Here is a 19,794-nt window from a genome sequence, read left to right on the forward strand (position 1 = left end):
TCAGAAATGAGATAGTTGCTTTTCAACAGTTTGAAGACGAGACACTAAGTGAAGCTTGGGAGAGATTTAAGGAGATGCTTAGAAAGTAGTTGATGCTTCATTGTATTAAATATTGTTACTAAACAAGTAGTTGATGCTTCCGCCAATGGAGCTATTTTGTCAAAGACATACAATGAAGCATCTGAGATTTTAGAGAGAATAGCATCCAACAATTGTCAATGGGCCGATTAGAGAAGCAACCTAGGAAGGAAGACTCGAGGAGTACTTGAAGTTGATGATTTGTCCTCTATCAATGCTCAACTAGCTTCGGTGACTAATATTTTACAAAATCTAGCGTTGGGACAAGACTCCATATATCAAAGCACCAGTCCATACAACTGCTGTAATTAACCAGACAGTAGCCGAATCTTGTGTATATTGTGGAGAGGAACACACATTTGATCAATGTCCAAGCAATCCGGCCTCAATTTTCTATGTCGGGAATCAAGTTAGTCAAGGCAACCCGAAAAATAACCCCTTCTCAAATACTTATAATCCGGGGTGGAGAAATCATCCAAATTTCTCATGGAAGGGACAAGGCTCGTACAACCAACAAATGCCCCCTAAAGCAAATTACCCTCCGGGTTTTGGATTACAAAATCAATTGACATATGGTTCTCAACAAGCCACCACCCAAGGGAAAGGAACTAGCCAAGCTCAACACATACCGGGAACATCGCTTGAGAGCCTAATAAAGGAATATATGGCTAAAAATGATGCTGTGATACAAAGTCAACAAGCATCATTGCGAAATTTGGAAGTTCAAGTAGGTCAATTAGCAAATGAGTTACGAAATAGACCTCTTGGTAAGTTGCCAGCAGACACCGAAATGCACAAAAGAGAGGGAATGGAACAATGTCAAGCAATAGAGTTGAGAAGTGGGAAAGAAATACCCAGCAGAGGTGAAAAAATTAAAGAACACGGTGATAGTCGCTCTCAAGAAACTGCTGATACACAGCAGAGAAAGGAGAAAGCCGTTGTGCAAGAAGAGCACAACAAAAATGATGCAAAAGCCGCTGTATAGAAAGAACACAACAGAAATTATGCAGAAATTGTGAAGCCTCCTAAAACACAAACATCAGTCAGCAGTGGACAAGAAAGCAAAATATACACATCAACACCTCCTTTTCCACAAAGAATAAAAAGAAAGAAGAAAGAAGCCCACTTTGAGAAGTTCATGGACATATTTAAGGAAATTCACATAAATATACCATTAGTTGAAGCTTTGAAGCAAATGCCAAATTATGTGAAATTCTTGAAGGATGTGCTCACGAATAGAAGAAAGTTTGAAGAATTCAAGGTGGTACCATTGAATGAAGAGTGTAGTGCGATATTGAAAAACAAGATCCCGTTAAAGGAGAAAGACCCCGTTTCATTCACAATTCGAATATCAATAGGAGGGAAGAAGCTAGGTCGAGCATTATGTGATTTGGGATCAAGCAGTAATCTAATGCCGCTGTCTATTTACAAAAAGTTAGGTATTGGTGAAGCTAGACCAACTACAGTCACTCTTCAACTAGCAGATCGATCTTTCACTTATCCCAAAGGAAAGATTGAGGGCATCTTAATTCAAGTTGACAAATTCACATTTCCTGCAGATTTTATCATTTTAGATTATGAAGCCGATCATGATGTTTCAATTATTTTGGGGAGGCCATTTTTAAAGACCGGAAGAACATTAGTCGATGTCTACAAAGAAACCATCACGTTAAGAATTGGTGACCAAAAAGTTGAATTTAACATCAATGACGGCATGAAATATCCAGCAGTGACAAAAGAATGCTCAGCAGTGTATGAATTGACAGAACAACCAGCGACCGAGGAATGAGATGATGGGGAAAGCGGACAGGAAGAAGACAGCAGTTGGAATGACAGAATAGAACAGTTAGCAGTTTTAGGTGAATTCAACGGAACTTTTGAGTCACTAGAATGTGAGGGAAGAAAGAGTTCACCGATGAGACCATCTATTGAGGAAGCGCCACAGCTGGACTTGAAACCACTACCACCTAACCTTAAGTATGCTTATTTAGGTGACAAGAAGACACTACCCATCATCATCTCAGCGACACTATCCTCGACTCAAGAGGATATGCTCCTAGAAATATTGAAGAAGCACAAGGGGGCGATAGGTTGGACATTGGCGGATATAAAAGAAATTAGCCCTTCACTATGCATGCACAAAATACAATTGTTGGAAGGAAAAGTTAAGTCCATTGAGCAACAAAGGCGATTAAATCCCATGATGAAGAAGGTTGCTAGAAAGGAGATTCTCAAATTGCTAGATGCTGGAATAATTTATCCAATAGCAAACAGCAGCTGAGTCAGTCCTATTCAATGTGTTCCGAAGAAAGGAGGGATAACAGTAATGACAAATGAGAACAATGAGTTGATCTCCACTAGAATAGTGAATGGATGGAGAATTTGCATGGATTATAGAAGGCTAAACAAAGCGACACGTAAGGATCATTTTCCCTTACCATTCATTGATCAAATGCTTGATAGGCTTGCTGGAAAATCACATTATTGCTTCTTGGATGGTTATTCGGGATACAATCAAATTACAATCAGTCTAGAAGATCAAGAGAAAACTACATTCACATGCCCATACGGAATTTTTGCCTTTAGACGAATGCCCTTTGGACTATATAATGCTCCAGCGACATTTTAACGTTGCATGATGACCATTTTTACAGATATGGTAGAAACATTTATGGAGATATTCATGGATGATTTTTTGGTTTATGGAGAATCTTTTGAGACTTGTTTGTGCAATTTAGGGAAGGTTCTACAAAGATGGGAAGAGAAAAATCGTGTACTGAATTGGGAAAAATGTCATTTTATGGTCAATGAGGGAATAGTGTTAGGCCACAAGATCTCAAGAAGAGGAACAAAAGTTGATAGAGCCAAGATAGAAGCTATTGAAAGATTGAATCCACCTACGTCAGTTAAAGGTATAAGAAGCTTTTTGGGCCATGCAGGGTTTTATAGGAGGTTTATTAAAGATTTCTCCAAGATTGCAAAGCCATTGTGTAGTTTGTTGGAGTCAAATAGAAAATTCATTTTTGACAAACAATGCATGACTGTCTTCCAAGCATTAAAGACATCGCTGACCACAGCTCCTATAATGTCAACACCCGATTGGAATTCACCATTTGAGTTGATGTGTGATGCTAGTGGCCATGCTGTGGGGGCAATGTTAGGACAGAAAAAGGGGAAGGTACTTCATCCTATCTATTATGCCAGCAAAACGTTGAATGAGGCTCAAGTGAATTATAAAACCACTGAAAAAGAATTGTTGGTCGTAGTATTCGCTGTTGAAAAGTTCAGAGCTTATTTATTTGGAGCGAAGGTGAAAGTGTACACTGACCACGCTGCAATCAAGCACCTAATGATGAAACCGAATGCCAAGCCAAGATTAATTAGATGGATTCTACTGTTACAAGAGTTCGAGATAGAAATCGTGGACACGAAAGAAGCTAATAACCATGTAGCGGATCACTTATCTAGAATGTTGAACATGGAAGAAAATGTCAATAGCAAAGAAATTGATGATGCATTTCCGGATGAACAGCTGCTTGGGATAAACAGCAGTAGCAGCAGCTACAGCAGTAGCAGAATGACAGTAACTCCATGGTATGCAGACATAGCAAATTTTTTGGCTTGTGCCGTCATACCCAAAGAGAAAAATTATCAACAAAGGAAGAGGTTTTCCATGAAACCAAAAGTTACATTTGGGATGAACCTTTTCTTTTTAAACAATGTGGAGACGACATAATGAAAAGATGCATTCTAGACAGTGAAATACCAACAATTCTTTGTCATGCATCTCCATATGGAGGTCATTTTGGAGGGCAAAGGACAGCAGCCAAGGTATTTCAATCGAGTTTCTATTGGCCAACAATTTTCAAAGATGCAAAAGAATTTTGCAAGGGTTGTGATCAATGTCAAAGGACGGGAAATATCAGTAAAAAAAATGAGCTACCCCTAGTGGAACTTTTTGATGTATGGGGCATTGACTTTATGGGACCATTTCCGCCATCTTATGGGAACTTATATATTCTAGTGGCTGTCGACTATGTGTCCAAGTGGGTAGAAGCAATAGCTTGTCCATCCAACGATGGGAAGACGGTACTCAAGTTTTTAAAAAGAAACATATTCACTAGGTTTTGTGTACCAAGAGAATTAATCAGCGATGAGGGAACGCACTTTATGAACAGATTGATGAATAGGCTTTTAGAGAGATACAATGTAAAACATAAAGTGGCGACACCTTATCACACACAAACCAATGGGGAAGCAACAGAGAAATTAAAAGTATTTTGGAAAAGGTGGTACAACCCAACAGGAAAGATTGGTCGGTGAAACTTGATGATGCATTATGGGCATACAGGATAGCGTTCAAAACCCCTTTAGGAATGTCTCCTTACAAGCTAGTTTTCGGGAAGGCATGTCATCTATCCCTGGAATTGGAACATAAAGCATTTTGGGCATTAAAGAAGTTAAATTTTGACTATACAACAGATGGAGACTTGATGTAATGACCATAAATTTCCACATATCTAGAGTCGCCACTAACGTCTCATGCTCATCTCTAATGCAAAATAAAAATATAAGAATGCTCATTTGAAGAACTTGGCGTACAACTTGTGCTCTCTTAGGGTGGTTAGGACTTTTCAGAGGTGTTCCTCATGCTCTAGGTCTGTTTTCGAGTATATGAGGATGTCGTAAATGAACAGAATCACGAACATGTCTAGGCATTCCTTGATTACCCGATTCATTAACTCCATAAACACAGCTCGGGCATTGGTGAGGCCAAATGACATCACTACGAACTCGTAGTGACCGTACCTTGTCCTAAATGCTATTTTTGGTACGTCTTTTTCATAATCCTAATTTGGTGGTAACCGGACCGAAGATCTATCTTAGAGAATACAGTTGCCTCTCTGAGTTGATCAAACAAGTCTTCTATTCTAGGTAGAGGATATTTGTTTTTTATGGTTCTCTTGTTTAGCTCTTTGTAATTGATGCACAGACGCATCGATCCATCTTTCTTCTTAACAAACAACACTGGCGCACCCCAGGGGGACACGCTAGGTCGAATGAATCCTTTATCTAGTAAGTCTTGCAATTGCGCCTTGAGTTCCTTCAACTCTGCTGGCGCCATGCGATAGGGTGCTTTGGAAATAGGCCCAGTTCCCGGCTCGAGTTCGATGACGAAGTTGACCGCTCGGGAAGGGGGTATTCCAGGTAAGTCGTCTAGAAATACATCTGGGAACTCGTTTACTATTGGCACGTTTACTTGTCCTTTTCTTTCCTCTTACGTCTACAGCACATGCTAATATAGCCCATCCACCTTGTTGGACTAACCTTTTTGCTTTCATCATCGATACTACCTTGGGGGTAATCCCGGTACTTGTGCCTTTAAATTTAAAGGTAGGTCTTGTCGGTGGTGAAAATTTTACTTCCTTTTTGCGACAGTCTATACTAGCTCGGTTTCAGCTAGCCAATCCATGCCTAGTATGACGTCAAAATCTGTCATGTTTACAACCATAAGGTCAACGCTTAAAGTTTGGTTCCCTATGATTACTTGGCCATCCTTTACTCTATCCCTAGATACTAAGTCTACCCCCGCAGGGGTGCTTACAGACATTTCATGCAATAAGGGTTCTAATTCGAACCCTGCTTGTATAACAAAAGGCATGGAAATAAAGAAATGCGTGGAACAAGAATCAAATAAGATAAAGTGAAATGACCTAAAATGGATAGTGTACCTATCACCACGGCGTCAGACCTCCCAGTGTTCTTGCTGGTTGAAGCGTAGGCCCTAGCTTGAGCTCGCGGTGGTGCTGGTTGATCCGTTTGCTCTACTACTCTGGGCGGGTTTGCTTGTGCTGCAGCGTTTCCGACCGTGCAGTTCACGGTGATGTGCCCCTCTTGACCACATCTATAACACGCTCGCCTGCCAGCCATGCACCTCCCACCGTGTAGTCTTCCACAGATAGTGCACCCTTCCTCTCTCATCCCTCTGGCCCCATCTTGATTCCTGGGGTTCCTTTCAGTACGTCGGGGAGGGCGTCGCTCATCCCATCTAGGAGCGGGTCTGTTATTGGAACGGTGCCTACGTGCTGGTGGTGGACGGTCAGAGCCTCCTGATTCATGAGGACGCTTCTGCCCAATTATGACTGGCTCTTCACGTCGTTTCTCATCCTTTGGTTTCTCTAAAGCCTTGGCAGTTCTCAAGGCTTCCTCATAGGTCTTTGGGTTGAACGCCTCCAACATGCGACGGATTCTTGGTTCCAAACCCAATACAAACTTCTCTGTCATCTTTTCCTCAGTGTTCACCATGGACGGTGCAAATCTCTTGAGTCTCTTAAACTCTCGGTTGTACTTCTCCACTGTGAGTCCGCCCTGTACCAGGTGGGCGAACTCCTGCTGTCTTTTAAGTCGCTTTGACTTAGGATAATATTCCTTAAGGAAGGCCTCCTTAAATCGTTCCCAGTTCATCGGTCCCCCTTTTGGGTTAAAAAGGGTTTTGTTATCTCTCTACCATATCTCTGCGTTCTTTTGTAGGACGAAGGTTGCACAGGCGACTTTTTGGTTCTCTAGGCACTTCATAGTCTCAAAGGTGGTTTCCACTGCTGCAATCCACATTTGGGCTTCTATGGGGTGTACTAAGGAACCAGTGAATGGTCGAGGGTCGTATCTATTGAAATCCATTATCCAGTTTGAACATCTAACAGGTTGTGGAGGGTTTACTGGGGCATTGGCCTGAGCATTGGCTTGTGCCTGTGCCTGTACCTGTGCCAGTGCCAACGCCTGTGCTTGGGGTTGTTCCTGGGCCTGTTGTAGATTAGCTTGCTGAGTGGTTACCAAGGTTTGAATTAGGGCTTGGATGGAGTCACACATTAACCTAGTATTAGCATCTACTCCACCTGCTAGGGGTGCAGCTTCAGGTGCGACTTGGAGTGGTAGGGTAGGCTGGGGTGGAGGTTCTACTTGTGGTGGAGGCTCAGCTTGCAGTGGAGCTAGAGGAGGTAGCTCAACTGGTGGTAAGACTGGGGGCGGTGTAACTGTTACTGACCCAGTCTCTGATCTTTCTTGAGGTGGGCCCTCTACTGCCACACCTCGTCCTACTTCTCTTCAACGAGGTCGCCCCCATCCTTGTCTTCCTCTTCCTTTTTCCCATTCTCTTCCTCATTCTCGTCCTCTAGGCATGGTTCTATAAACCAATATAAGGTTGCTTAAGTCTAAGGCCTTAATACTATGCATATACATAAATAACAATACACACACTATACAATACATCGTAACGCCAAAAAAGTAAACATTCATCATGCTAAACATCATATCATACCACCAACAAAATTACTCAGCATGCAACATATGACATCATACTCTTATATAATAAATACGTGAAATATCACAACCATTTCAGTAATATCCACATAAAAAAAATGCATGCGAGTTTTAAAACGTTTCTCTTTTTTTATCTTATGCAAGGCATACCTGACGGTGACGGGGCATCGACGTTGGGACCGTGGAGTGTGCCACGCCTACATCGTAGGCTAGTCTACAGAATCTAAAACCTAGAGCTCTGATACCAACTGTAACGACCTTAAATTTCCACATATCTAGAGTCACCACTAACGTCTCATGCTCATCTCTAATGCAGAATAAAATTCTAAGAATGCTAATCTTTATTAGCGGAAAAATTTAAAACTTCAAAACATTGGAAAACACTGCCGGACTTACGTGTTTCAAACATCATGCTGGAGTTCAAAAAGATTAAAAAAAAAACGATTACAAATTAAATAATACAAATGAATGAAATGCAAACGCCCTATCCTAACCAACACTAGGAATTTTAAATATGCAACTATCCTATGCACGCGCCACAGTCTCTGATCACGATGCCACCGTTAACCGTATATGGGAGACTTGCGTTTACCTGAAAAACAATATGGCACACGGCCTGAGTATTTCGGTGACCCCACTATAGGGGTCATGCTAATGCAAACACATGCAATCATGAATTAGGGAGTATTTGTGAGAGATTTTTTCTAATGGGGTCATGCAAACACTATAGGGGTCATGCTAATGCAAACACATGCAAAACCCACTAGTGTCTTCTCCACTATTCTCCGGCCTTAGAACGGGATTGTGGAAACCAGTGAGTGACTAAACTTGGGAGGGATTTTGTATATGTGAAGAGAGTGTTTGTGAGAGATTTTTTCTCAAGGTTTTTTACCAAGAAGAAGAACACCTTCCATGTACCATGATCACACTATTTAAAGAGTGATGTTTGCATGTTCATGCAAATTTGAGATCATCAAATTTTGACACTTAAAATTCCACTCAAATGTTTGGGATTATGTGGCAAGCATGCATGTTTGAGTTAACCAAATTTTGACACTTAAAATTCCACTCAAACTTGTGGGTTTATTTGGCAAGCATGCAAGTTTGGTTAAACCAAATTTTGACACCTCAAAATTCCACTAACATGGATTTTTCCATTAAATGAAGTCAACATTTTGACTTTCTTCATTTTAATTCAACAATTAATTTGACTAATGAATTTCAAATTAAAGTAACATTAAATGATTAATTAAACTATTTAATTAATTCAAATGTCAATCCCAATCAATTCCGACACATAATTGATTAAGATATTTAAATCTTATTTAAATATCTCAGATCCTCTCTTTTTGTTTAATTCGTAAATAAAACAAAAATGCGGTTAAATATATCGTATATATGTAGTGCATATTCCCTAATTTGAATTCGAACACTTCGAACTCACTCGTCACACTGTTCTATGGTTTAGTCCGATATGAGCTAGCAGAGGGACCTAATGGACCTATAGATCATGGGCTCCAACGATCCAAGATTAACCGGTTAAACTCATTAACCTTGTTAACCAACATTCGTTAACTACTGGACATTCCACTATAGCCTAGTAGTTGCACTCCCCTCACTATAGATATATTTCTGTCCATTTGATATAACTATGATTAGTAAGTCGATCCTTCACAGGTTGTACGCAACTAGAGCTGGGTCAATTTAACGTTTTACCCCTAAAGTTACTTCTTGTTCCTTATGTCTCACCGATCCTCTAATGAACAATTGGTTTGTGGTCCAACCAGTAAACCGAATCCCTCTCAAGCTAATGAGAGGGTGGGGCCCCTTGTTCAAGACCTGGAGTCAGTGTTTAAGGGAACTACCTCTCTTTTATCCTTAAAAGTGGGTAGGAGTGAATTCCATCTTGCACCCCACGTCCCCAGCCATTCACCTAGTCTTACCCCTGAAATGGGAGGCCTATTGAGTCGGCGAACTAGAGCCACTCTCACCCATGCAAATCTACGGATAATTTCGAGCAAACAGGAGTTCATGGTTAGCTCAGGATTAAAACTGAGTTACCTAGGTTATCGAATGAAAAGAAAATCAGTCTCAACAGTAAACGACATTATAAAGTGAGAGTGGTTTTCTTCATGGTCCGATCTTATGCAATACTCATTGCATAGGACGCCCCCACTCACATGTCTCCACATGTACAATTTAGTGATCACATTGTTTATATCATATACAAAAGTGAGCCGCATCCATAGTGTCCCCAGAATAAGGTACTCAGCCTTATCCTTATACTATAGATCATTTTGACTATATATACTTGAACTTGATCCACTCTTATGTCTCTACATATAGTTCAAGTAATCATACTATAGTCAGAGTGTTCTTAGTTTATTGGATTTAGATTAATGATCGTAAAGTTCACTTTATTCAATAACAATCTTTACTGAATAAACAACAATAATAACTTTATTGAAAATAGAATATGTTTTTTGTTTACAAACTATGAGTTTTAGGACATAAAACCCAACAAACTCCCACTTGGACTAAAACTATAGGTGGGTTTTATAACGTTGAGTAGAGAGAAATACAATAAACTAGGGCATCACATACTCATGCCTTTTCTCCCACTTGCCCTAAATTACATAACTCGTAGTCCTAGACTCACTAGGTGCCCTTCAAACACTTTAGACGTGAGGGGCTTTGTAAATGGATCAGCAATGTTGTGCTCTGAAGCTATCTGTGTGACGATCACATCTCCTCGTTGCACAATCTCCCTTATGAGATGATATTTGCGCTCAATATGTTTTCCTCGCTTATGGCTTCTTGGTTCTTTTGAATTTGCAACTGCTCCACTGTTATCACAATAAAGAGTGACAGGAAGATGCATATTTGGAACGACCTCCAAATCAGTTAAAAACTTCCTAAGCCATACAGATTCTTTCGCTGCTTCACAAGCAGCAACATACTCAACCTCCATGGTGGAATCAGCAATGCAACCTTGCTTTATGCTTCTCCATATTATTGCTCCTCCGTTCAGAGTGAAGACAGATCCTGATGTCGATTTCCTCGAATCTACATCGGTCTTAAAATCTGAGTCAATGTACCCTATAAGGATCAAATCCTTAGCACCGTAAATTAGCATATAGTCCCTCGTTCTCCTAAGATACTTGAGGATATTCTTAACGGCAGTCCAATGAACATGTCCCGGATTGGACTGATATCTGCTGACAATTCCCACAGCATAGCATATGTCGGGTCAGGTACATAGCATGGCATACATCAGACTACCGACCGCTGATGCATAGGGAATGTGTCTCATATTCTCAAGTTCTTAAGGTGTCTTAGGACTTTGTTCCTTCGACAAATGAGCTCCATGCCTGAAAGGTAATAATTCTTTCTTGGAGTCCTGCATCTTATATCGAATCAACATTTTGTCGATGTACGATGCATGAGACAATGCTAGTATTTTGTTCTTGCGATTCCGAACAATTTGGATTCCAAGAACAAACTGAGCCTCTCCCAAATCTTTCATTTGGAATTGTGTCGCTAGCCAATGCTTAATGTCAGTCAGGAATCCCACATCATTTCCAATGAGTAGGATATCGTCAACGTACAACACCAAGAAAGCTACTGTAGAGTTTACCCTTTTATAAACACAAGGTTCGTCAACATTCTGTTCAAAGCCATAAGATTTGATTGTAGTATCAAACTTTTTATTCCAGGATCGAGATGCTTGCTTCAACCCATAAATGGATCTTTTAAGCTTGCAAACCCTTTGCTCGTGATCCTGTTCAATGAACCACTCTGGTTGAGCCATATAGATACTCTCTTCAAGATTGCCGTTTACAAAGGCTGTCTTAACATCCATTTGCCAAATTTCATAATCATAAAATGTGGCAATAGACAAGAGTATTCTAATCGATTTAAGCATAGCAACAGGAGAGAAGGTTTCTTCATAGTCCACCCTCTCTCTTTGGGTATAACCCTTTGCTACTAGTCGAGCTTTAAAGGTCTGTACCTTACCGGTTTGGTCTCGTTTCCTCTAATAGATCCATCTGCAACCAATAGGTTTTACCCCATCTGGTTGATCTACAAGTTCCCAGACTGAATTGAAGTACATTGATTCCATTTCAAGATTCATGGCTTTAATCCACTGATCTCTATCTTCATCATTCATTGCCTGTTTATAGGTCAATGGATCCTCAACGCCATCATCAGGTATGATGACTTGAGTTTCTGCAAACCCAAGTAACGATCGGGTTGAGTTATAACCCTCCCACTACGTCGAGGCATTCTCAACTCTTGAGAAGGATGTGATTGACAAGAAGTGTCAGCTCCATCAACAACTCTGGTTGAAGAACCAGCTTGATCAACAACTCTTGTTGTTTTTTCAGTAGCTTCTTTAGAAATCTCACTTAATACTAGTTTGCTACGAGGTTGATGATTTCTTACGTGGTCTTCCTCTAAGAATGTAGCGGTTGTTGATACAAACACTCTATTTTCTTGAGGGTCATAAAACAAACCACCTTTCGTCTCTTTGGGGTATCCTACGAATAGACATAATTTTGAACGACGTTTTAATTTCATGGGGTTTTGCAACAACACATGTGCTGGACATCCCCAAATTCTAAAGTGACGTAAACTACCTTTACGCCCTTTCCATAACTCATAAGGTGTTTCTAAAACACTCTTAGTAGGAACCATGTTCAAAATGTATGTAGCAGTCTCCACTGCATATCCCCAAAACGAATCGGGTAATTAAGCGAAACTCATCATAGACCGAACCATGTCTAATAGAGTTCTATTTCTCCGTTCCGATACACCATTTTGTTGAGGCATACCAGGGGCTGAGAGTTGAGACCTTATTCCATGTTCTATCATATAGTCCTGAAATCTTAAGTCCATGTACTCTCCTCCTCGATTTGATCGAAGTGTTTTAATAGTTTTACCTAATAGATTCTCAACCTCAGTCTTATACTCTCTGAATTTTTCAAGAGCTTCGAACTTGTGACGCATTAGGTAAAGATAGTCATACCTTGAATAATCATCAATAAAACTGATTTAATATTCATACCCTCCTCATGCTTTGACATTCATTGGACCACAGAGATCTGTGTGCACGAGTTCTAAGGTTTCTTTGGCTCTATAATATTTTTCGGAAAATGATCGTTTAGTCATTTTACCCTCAAGACAAGACTCACATGTAGGTAAAGAGTTGTCTTCTAACTTATTTAGAAGTCCTCTTTTAACCAATCTCTCAATCCTATTGAGATTAATGTGGCCTAGTCTTAAGTGCCAAAGATAAGTTTTAGGAGAAATCTTTTGTCGTTTATTGTGAGTTTCAGCTGTTTTAAACATCTCGGTATTTAAAATAGTTTTTGTTTCGCTCAGTTTTAACATATATAAGTTGTTTTCTAGTTTTGCAGAACAAATATGAATACCTCTTTTGCAAATGAACACTTCATTGATTTCAAAAGATACTTTATACAATTGTTCTAATAAACAAGAGATAGATATTAGATTTCTTTTCATTTCAGGAGCAAAAAGTACATTATCTAATATAATGAATCTATCTCCAAAAAATAACTTTAAATTTCCTACTGATCTTGCTGAGACAACCTCTCCTGTTCCAACCCTGAGTGTTATCTCGCCGTCCACAAACATTCTTCAGGAGCTAGTTTCCTGGTAAAAAGAACAAATATGATTAGTCGCCCCTGAATCTAGTATCCAAGTTGAGTTGTCATACTCTACTAAACATATTTCTACAACGAGTAAATCATATTTACCTTGTTGTGTCTTTTCGGATTTCTTCTGTGCAAGGTATTTTGGGCAGTTTCTCTTCCAGTGCCCGTTTTCATTGCAATGGAAACATTTTCCTTTATCTGCTTTTTGAACCTTGTGTTTGCGGTTAGTAGGAATCTTATTTTTCCCTTTACCCTTCTTCTTCATCAAAACACTTTTAGAAGTTGAAGGTCCAGACTTATTTTTTGGAGGACGATCCTCGTTCTAATTTCTTGGAGATAGCAACATTTGCTTCTCTTGTTTGTCCCTTGTTCGTTAAGAGGGATTGATAAGTCTATAGCTCATTGAGAAGAGCAGTCAAGTTATATTCTATTTTGTTCATTACCACATTGGTGCGGAATTGGAAGAAGCTCTTCGGAAGAGACATCATGATAAAACTGACTTGACTCTTCTCATCTATGACAGCTTCATTTTCTTCTGCCACATTGAAATGGACCATCATGTCCAGGACATGTTCTCTAACTGAGGTCCCTTCTTTCATACGGCAGTTGTAAATGTATTTTATGGCTTCATGTCTAAGGGAGAAGGACGGTTGTCCAAACATCCCTTTTAGAGATTCCATAATCTCTTTTGCAGTACCCATAACATCATGTTTCTTAGCCTAAACATCAGATATGCTGGCTAGAATATACACTCGGGCTTTGTCATTTGCTTTTATCCATCTGTCATACGCATCCCGAACTGTTCGGTTTGCATTTGAGCTGGGGTTTGGAGGACACTCCTCAGTTAAAACAAACTTTAAATCATCAATGACCAGTATTGTGTTTGGGTTTGATTTTCAAGTTGTGTAGTTGTCGCCGTTTAATTTCTCAGAAGCGAGTAATTGTACTATTGAGTTTGTCATGCTGTGATATAAAGAAAATTCTATTAGTGATTTGACTTAATCCTGTTTAATCCAATCAGTTTTAGCAAATGTAATAATGTACCCAAATCATTATTAATTTGCAACGATACTTTAGTGAGTTAGAACAACTGCTACCGAGGGGCAGTCAATCACTCATTCACTAAACCAAGACATTCTTGACTTAAACACTAATTCTAGAATAACTCTTGTTTCTATAGTGTTTTAGTTATCGCTATTTTGGTCAAGAATATACTAACTCTTAGTAATTCTTCGCAAGTGTGACCCACCAATTTCAGACCTCAGAGATCAGTCCCAACAACGCTATCGAATGAAAAAGCCAAAGTTGGGAATGGACCTAAGAAATCCTATCCATTTCTGGAGTTTGCGTTGTTTCGACTCCCATGTTACGACCCTCCGAATGGGTAGTTGCTCTAGGGCAACATGCAGGCGGAACATGGGAATCCCACGGTGCAACCTAGTGGTGGAGACCATAGGACGTGTTGACTTCCTTCTCCCACTTACTATAAATACTTTCTCTATTCACCTTGTTATTAACTCATGCAAATACCTTCCGAATGGAGGACGCTCCCAGGGCGACACGAGGCCGAGCATGAATCTCACGGTGTGAATTTTTCAGAGAGCGTGAAAAGAAAAACGATGTATCTCATATACCTTTTTCCTCCCACTAAGTATTTTAGACGGTTGGGTATACTCATTACTTAGGTATATTCCGGCTAATTAAATATAACCTAAGTCTAGGTGATTTTTTCAAAACATACATCACTCAAGCATGCTCATAAAACTAGGCTAACTAAGCTCAAGTATTGGTTCGATCTCCAGGTAGTAGGTGTTCCGTAAACCATCAACTTAAGTACCTCCAGCCTTAGACAAGATCGTGCCAGGTGAGCTTTCTTGTGAGCACAATTTTACAAGACATCGACCTATTTTAACTATTAAAATTGATCGTGCTCGGTTCTTAACCCTAAGTGAGCATGCACTTATCTTTATTATAGATTTTAACGTCTATCTCGTTTTATGACGTTGAAAATAACCTGTAACATGCATCTAACATGCTTTATATAACAATTATATAATCATCCATTCCATGTAATAATATAACAAATTATATCTATCACTCATAGAACCCTAAACATGCATACTATACATTGTAACACTTATAACATACTTGGAATGCATGAAACATGCTTAGCCTATGGTGGGATTTTAAATCTATATGACATACTTTATGCATATACATGTTCTATTTAATTAAAACATACATTCATAATGCATAATTAATTAAACACACTAAAGTGGGTTGGTTTTGGCATTTTAAAGCAAGCAATTAACTAAATTATTACATTAATAATTAAAAATAACTTGAGCCGCTCCCGAGGACCACGAACTGGGCGAACCAACCCTTAAAAATGTTGAATCGGACCCCAACGGCAGAAAAAACACCCGAACTACCTCTTCCATCTTCTTCGGTTCTATTTGCTATCTCTTCCATTTTCGATCAATTACAACCTAAAATGGACTCTAATGACTCCATAATTATTACAGACCTTTTTTCATTCATTAAAGCCCATACACATTAGGCTTATTACAATAATTGTATCAAATGAAAGCATAAAAGAAAATGCCAAAACAAAAACCATCCACTTTAGCAACCACAAATTTCATTCATGAAATGGTACCCACCATGATCAAATTAATGTAAATAAAGTGCCTAAAACTTGCTCTGATACCAATTGATGGTGTTAATATAACACATGTGGAAGCAATTTAGATCTTAGGCACTTTTAGAACATCAATTATAGTAAATAACTAGCATGTTCATAAGTATTAAAACTTAATGAGTTTAGATACTAACCTTTTTTAGTTCAAACTCCTTTTTCCTCACGAACCGGTTTTGAACCACCACTAGTGTCTTCTCCACTAGTGTCTTCTCCACTATGTTTGAGTTAACCAAATTTTGACACTCAAAAATCCACTCAAACTTGTTGGGTTTATTTGGCAAGCATGCAAGTTTGGTTAAACCAAATTTTGACACCTCAAAATTCCACTAACATGGATTTTTCCATTAGATGAAGTCAACATCTTGACTTTCTTCATTTTAATTCAACAATTAATTTGACTAATGAATTTCAAATTAAAGTAACATTAAATGATTAATTAAACTATTTAATTAATTCAAATGCCAATCCCAATCAATTCCGACACATAATTGATTAAGATATTTAAATTTTATTTAAATATCTCAGATCCTCTCTTTTTGTTTAATTCGTAAATAAAACAAAAATGCGGTTAAATATATCGTATATATGTAGTGCATATTCCCTAATTTGAATTTGAACACTTCGAACTCACTCGTCACACTGTTCTATGGGTTAGTTCGATATGAGCTAGCAGATGGACCTAATGGACCTATAGATCATGGGATCCAACGATCCAAGATTAACTGGTTAAATTCATTAACCTTGTTAACCAACATTCGTTAACTACTAGGACACTCCACTATAGCCTAGTAGTTGCACTCCCCTCACTATAGATATATTTCTGTCCATTTGATATAACCATGATTAGTAAGTCGATCCTTCACAGGTTGTTCATAACTAGAGCTGGGTCAATTTATCGTTTTACCCCTAAATTTACTTCTTGTTCCTTATGTCTCACCGATCCTCTAATGAACAATTGGTTTGTGGTCCAACCAGTAAACCGAATCCCTCTCAAGCTAATGAGAGGGTGGGGCCCCTTGTTCAAGACCTGGAGTCAGTGTTTAAGGGAACTACCTCTCTTCTATCCTTAAAAGTGGGTAGGAGTGAATTCCATCTTGCACCCCACGTCCCCAGCCATTCACCTAGTCTTACCCCTGAAATGGGAGGCCTATTGAGTCGGCGAACTAGAGCCACTCTCACCCATGCAAATCTACGGATAATTTCGAGCAAACAGGAGTTCATGGTTAGCTCAGGATTAAAACTGAGTTACCTAGGTTATCGAATGAAAAGAAAATCAGTCTCAACAGTAAACGACATTATAAAGTGAGAGTGGTTTTCTTCATGGTTCGATCTTATGCAATACTCATTGCATAGGACGCCCCCACTCACATGTCTCCACATGTACAATTTAGTGATCACATTGTTTATATCATATACAAAAGTGGGCCGCATCCATAGTGTCCCCAGAATAAGGTACTCAGCCTTATTCTTATACTATAGATCATTTTGACTATATATACTTGAACTTGATCCACTCTTATGTCTCTACATATAGTTCAAGTAATCATACTATAGCTAGAGTGTTCTTAGTTTATTGGATTTAGATTAATGATCGTAAAGTTCACTTTATTCAATAACAATATTTACTGAATAAACAACAATAATAACTTTATTGAAAATAGAATACGTTTTTGTTTACAAACTATGAGTTTTAGGACATAAAACCCAACATGGACCTTGTCTTCCTTACCCGACTCTGGTCGATTTTCCGGTGAGTTTTCTCTCTCCTTCCCGCGACGTTTCCGTTGCTGATTTTGGTCCTCTTTCTTCCTCTTCCTCATTTGTCGTCCTTCTTTCTTTTCTGGGAGTTTTGCGGCCTAAAGGTTCCTAAAACAACATATCCAAGAACGATTAGGAAATACCCAATTTTCTGACTAGTTACCGACGACGACATTTACGAAAAAGCACAAAACGCACCTTGAGTTATTGTGCTTTCGTTAGGGATCCTTCTCGTGGCGGTAACAGGTCGTTTGGTGTCGGTTTGAGGGTGGTTTGAGGGTTCGTCGGAAAACTGGACACTCACGGACTTTTTTTTTCTTTTCCGAAATCTCTCTCTCTCTCGTAGTTTCTGTCTTTTCTCCCTTTGTAGGTATTCTGATGGTGCTGGGAGTAATGGGCTGAAGGTTGGCCATGCTGTGGCCGTCGTTTCGTGTGGTTTCTGCGAAACTCGGCGGTCGCCGGAAAACTCGCGGGTTTTTCGGCGACTAAGTTTTTTTTTTTCGTTTTCTCGTTTTCTCATTTTCTCATTTTTTTTCTTTCTTTCCCGGGTCGTTACACTTAATGCGAATGCAACTAAATGAATTGGAAGAATTCAGGTACCTAGCCTACGAAAATGCTAAGATGTACAAAGAAAAAACAAAAATGTGGCATGACAACAAAATTAGGCCCAAAGAATTCTACAAAGGACAAAGAGTGTTGCTATTCAACTCAAGGCTGAAGTTATTCCCTAGAAAATTAAAATCAAGATGATCTGGTCCGTTTATAGTTGAAGAAGTCACTCCCTATGGGGCAATAATGATAAAACATGGAGACGAAAGGAGACCTTTCACAGTGAATGGACAGAGACTGAAGTCATATTTGGTGGAAAGTAAAAAGAGGCATTGCCTCTTTAAGCTTAAAAAGCTGAAAAATAAAACATTTTGGAGCAAACGGGAGCTGACAAGAAACGGTAACAGGTAACAAACTCTCGGGAAGCCAAGTTAGTTTTTCTTCTCCTTTTATTTATGCACTTTTAATTGTTTTGAAATAGTTATCTTCACTTATCTTAGAATGATAGATTTTTTTATATGTTATTTTACATTTTTATTATGAATGACTCGCATGCCCCAAGAAAGTAGCTAATTTTTTTTTTTTTTTTTTTTTTTTGTAGATGAATTAGGTGGATTCTGATGTGGTTAACCAGGCTAATTTCAAAGTAGTAAGGAGGTTAATTACATTTGGTACATACTAAGTTGTGATTAGTGTCAAAGTTATTCTTTTTCGGTGTATGTTGCCATGAAGTACCGCGTTTTCCTCATTTGCATGAATTTGATCTAATTTGTGTGCGCTTTCTCACGAAACCTCAAGTCAAAATACCAACACAAAAAGATGACATCAATTGATATCAAACAAGAAAAAGGAAAACTTTGAAAAAAAAAAATTTACAGCAATCTGCTGCATTAAAAATTTTTTTGGCAGCAGTCTGCTGTATTCATTGTGAATACAGCAGACTGCTATGTTATATATAATAAAAAAAATAATAAATAATAAATAAATACAGGAGCTTGCTGTCAACCCTAATACAGCATATTGCTATGTTATATATAATAAAAAAATAATAAATAAAAAATAAAATAAATACAGCAGCTTGCTGTCAAGCTTCTGTTCTACCCAAAGTACACAGCCTGTTGTCGAAATGACAGCAGACTACTACTAGAAAAAAAAAATAATAATAATACAAATTGCTGTCTGTTCTTGACAGCAGACTACTGTAGCTGCATACCGTAGCCTATTTTCCTTTGTTTAAAAAAAAAATAATAATAAATAAATAAATAAAAAATAAATTACTTCCCCAAGAAGTCATCCTTTTTGTTATATACAAACTACTTCCACAAGAGATAACAATTCACTTTCACACTTACAAGCAACAAGGATAAAAAAAAAAAAAAAATTAGCTTGCAACCGACAATCATGGCACCGAGAAAAAGAGGAAACAAAATGGTGCGAGGAAAGGAAGAAGTGCAGCAAGATGAAGTGCAAGAAATAAATCAAGATCTCTTACTAACGGGCACCGGTTCGAAATGAAAAGAAAAAGACAAGAACAAAATGGAGAACCTCCCAACACAAAAAGGAATATTCGCAAACGAGGAGGCGTACAACAGGTATGAACTCTTCAAGTCAAGAGTAGTGTTGGTGGAAAGAAGGTTCCCAACATTTTACCTTACATTCCTGGAGTCCTTTCTTAATGCCATCAACGATCTAGGGTGGGAGATGTTCTGTCAC

At 38.8% G+C, this 19,794-nt stretch overlaps 1 protein-coding gene across 1 annotated transcript; it reads left to right on the plus strand.

Annotated features, from left to right (window-relative positions):
- The first annotated feature begins 595 nt into the window (after positions 1-595).
- Positions 596-1,867, plus strand: LOC147790236 (uncharacterized). Its single transcript, XM_087128643.1, has 2 exons — positions 596-1,057; positions 1,100-1,867. The coding sequence occupies exons 1-2, from the start codon at positions 596-598 to the stop codon at positions 1,865-1,867; spliced, it is 1,230 nt and encodes a 409-aa protein (XP_086984769.1).
- The last annotated feature ends 17,927 nt before the right edge of the window (positions 1,868-19,794 follow it).

Source organism: Cucurbita pepo, chromosome 11 (genome assembly GCF_057944985.1).
Source record: "Cucurbita pepo subsp. pepo isolate OVF chromosome 11, ASM5794498v1, whole genome shotgun sequence".
In the NCBI taxonomy this organism is placed as follows: Eukaryota; Viridiplantae; Streptophyta; class Magnoliopsida; order Cucurbitales; family Cucurbitaceae; genus Cucurbita; species Cucurbita pepo.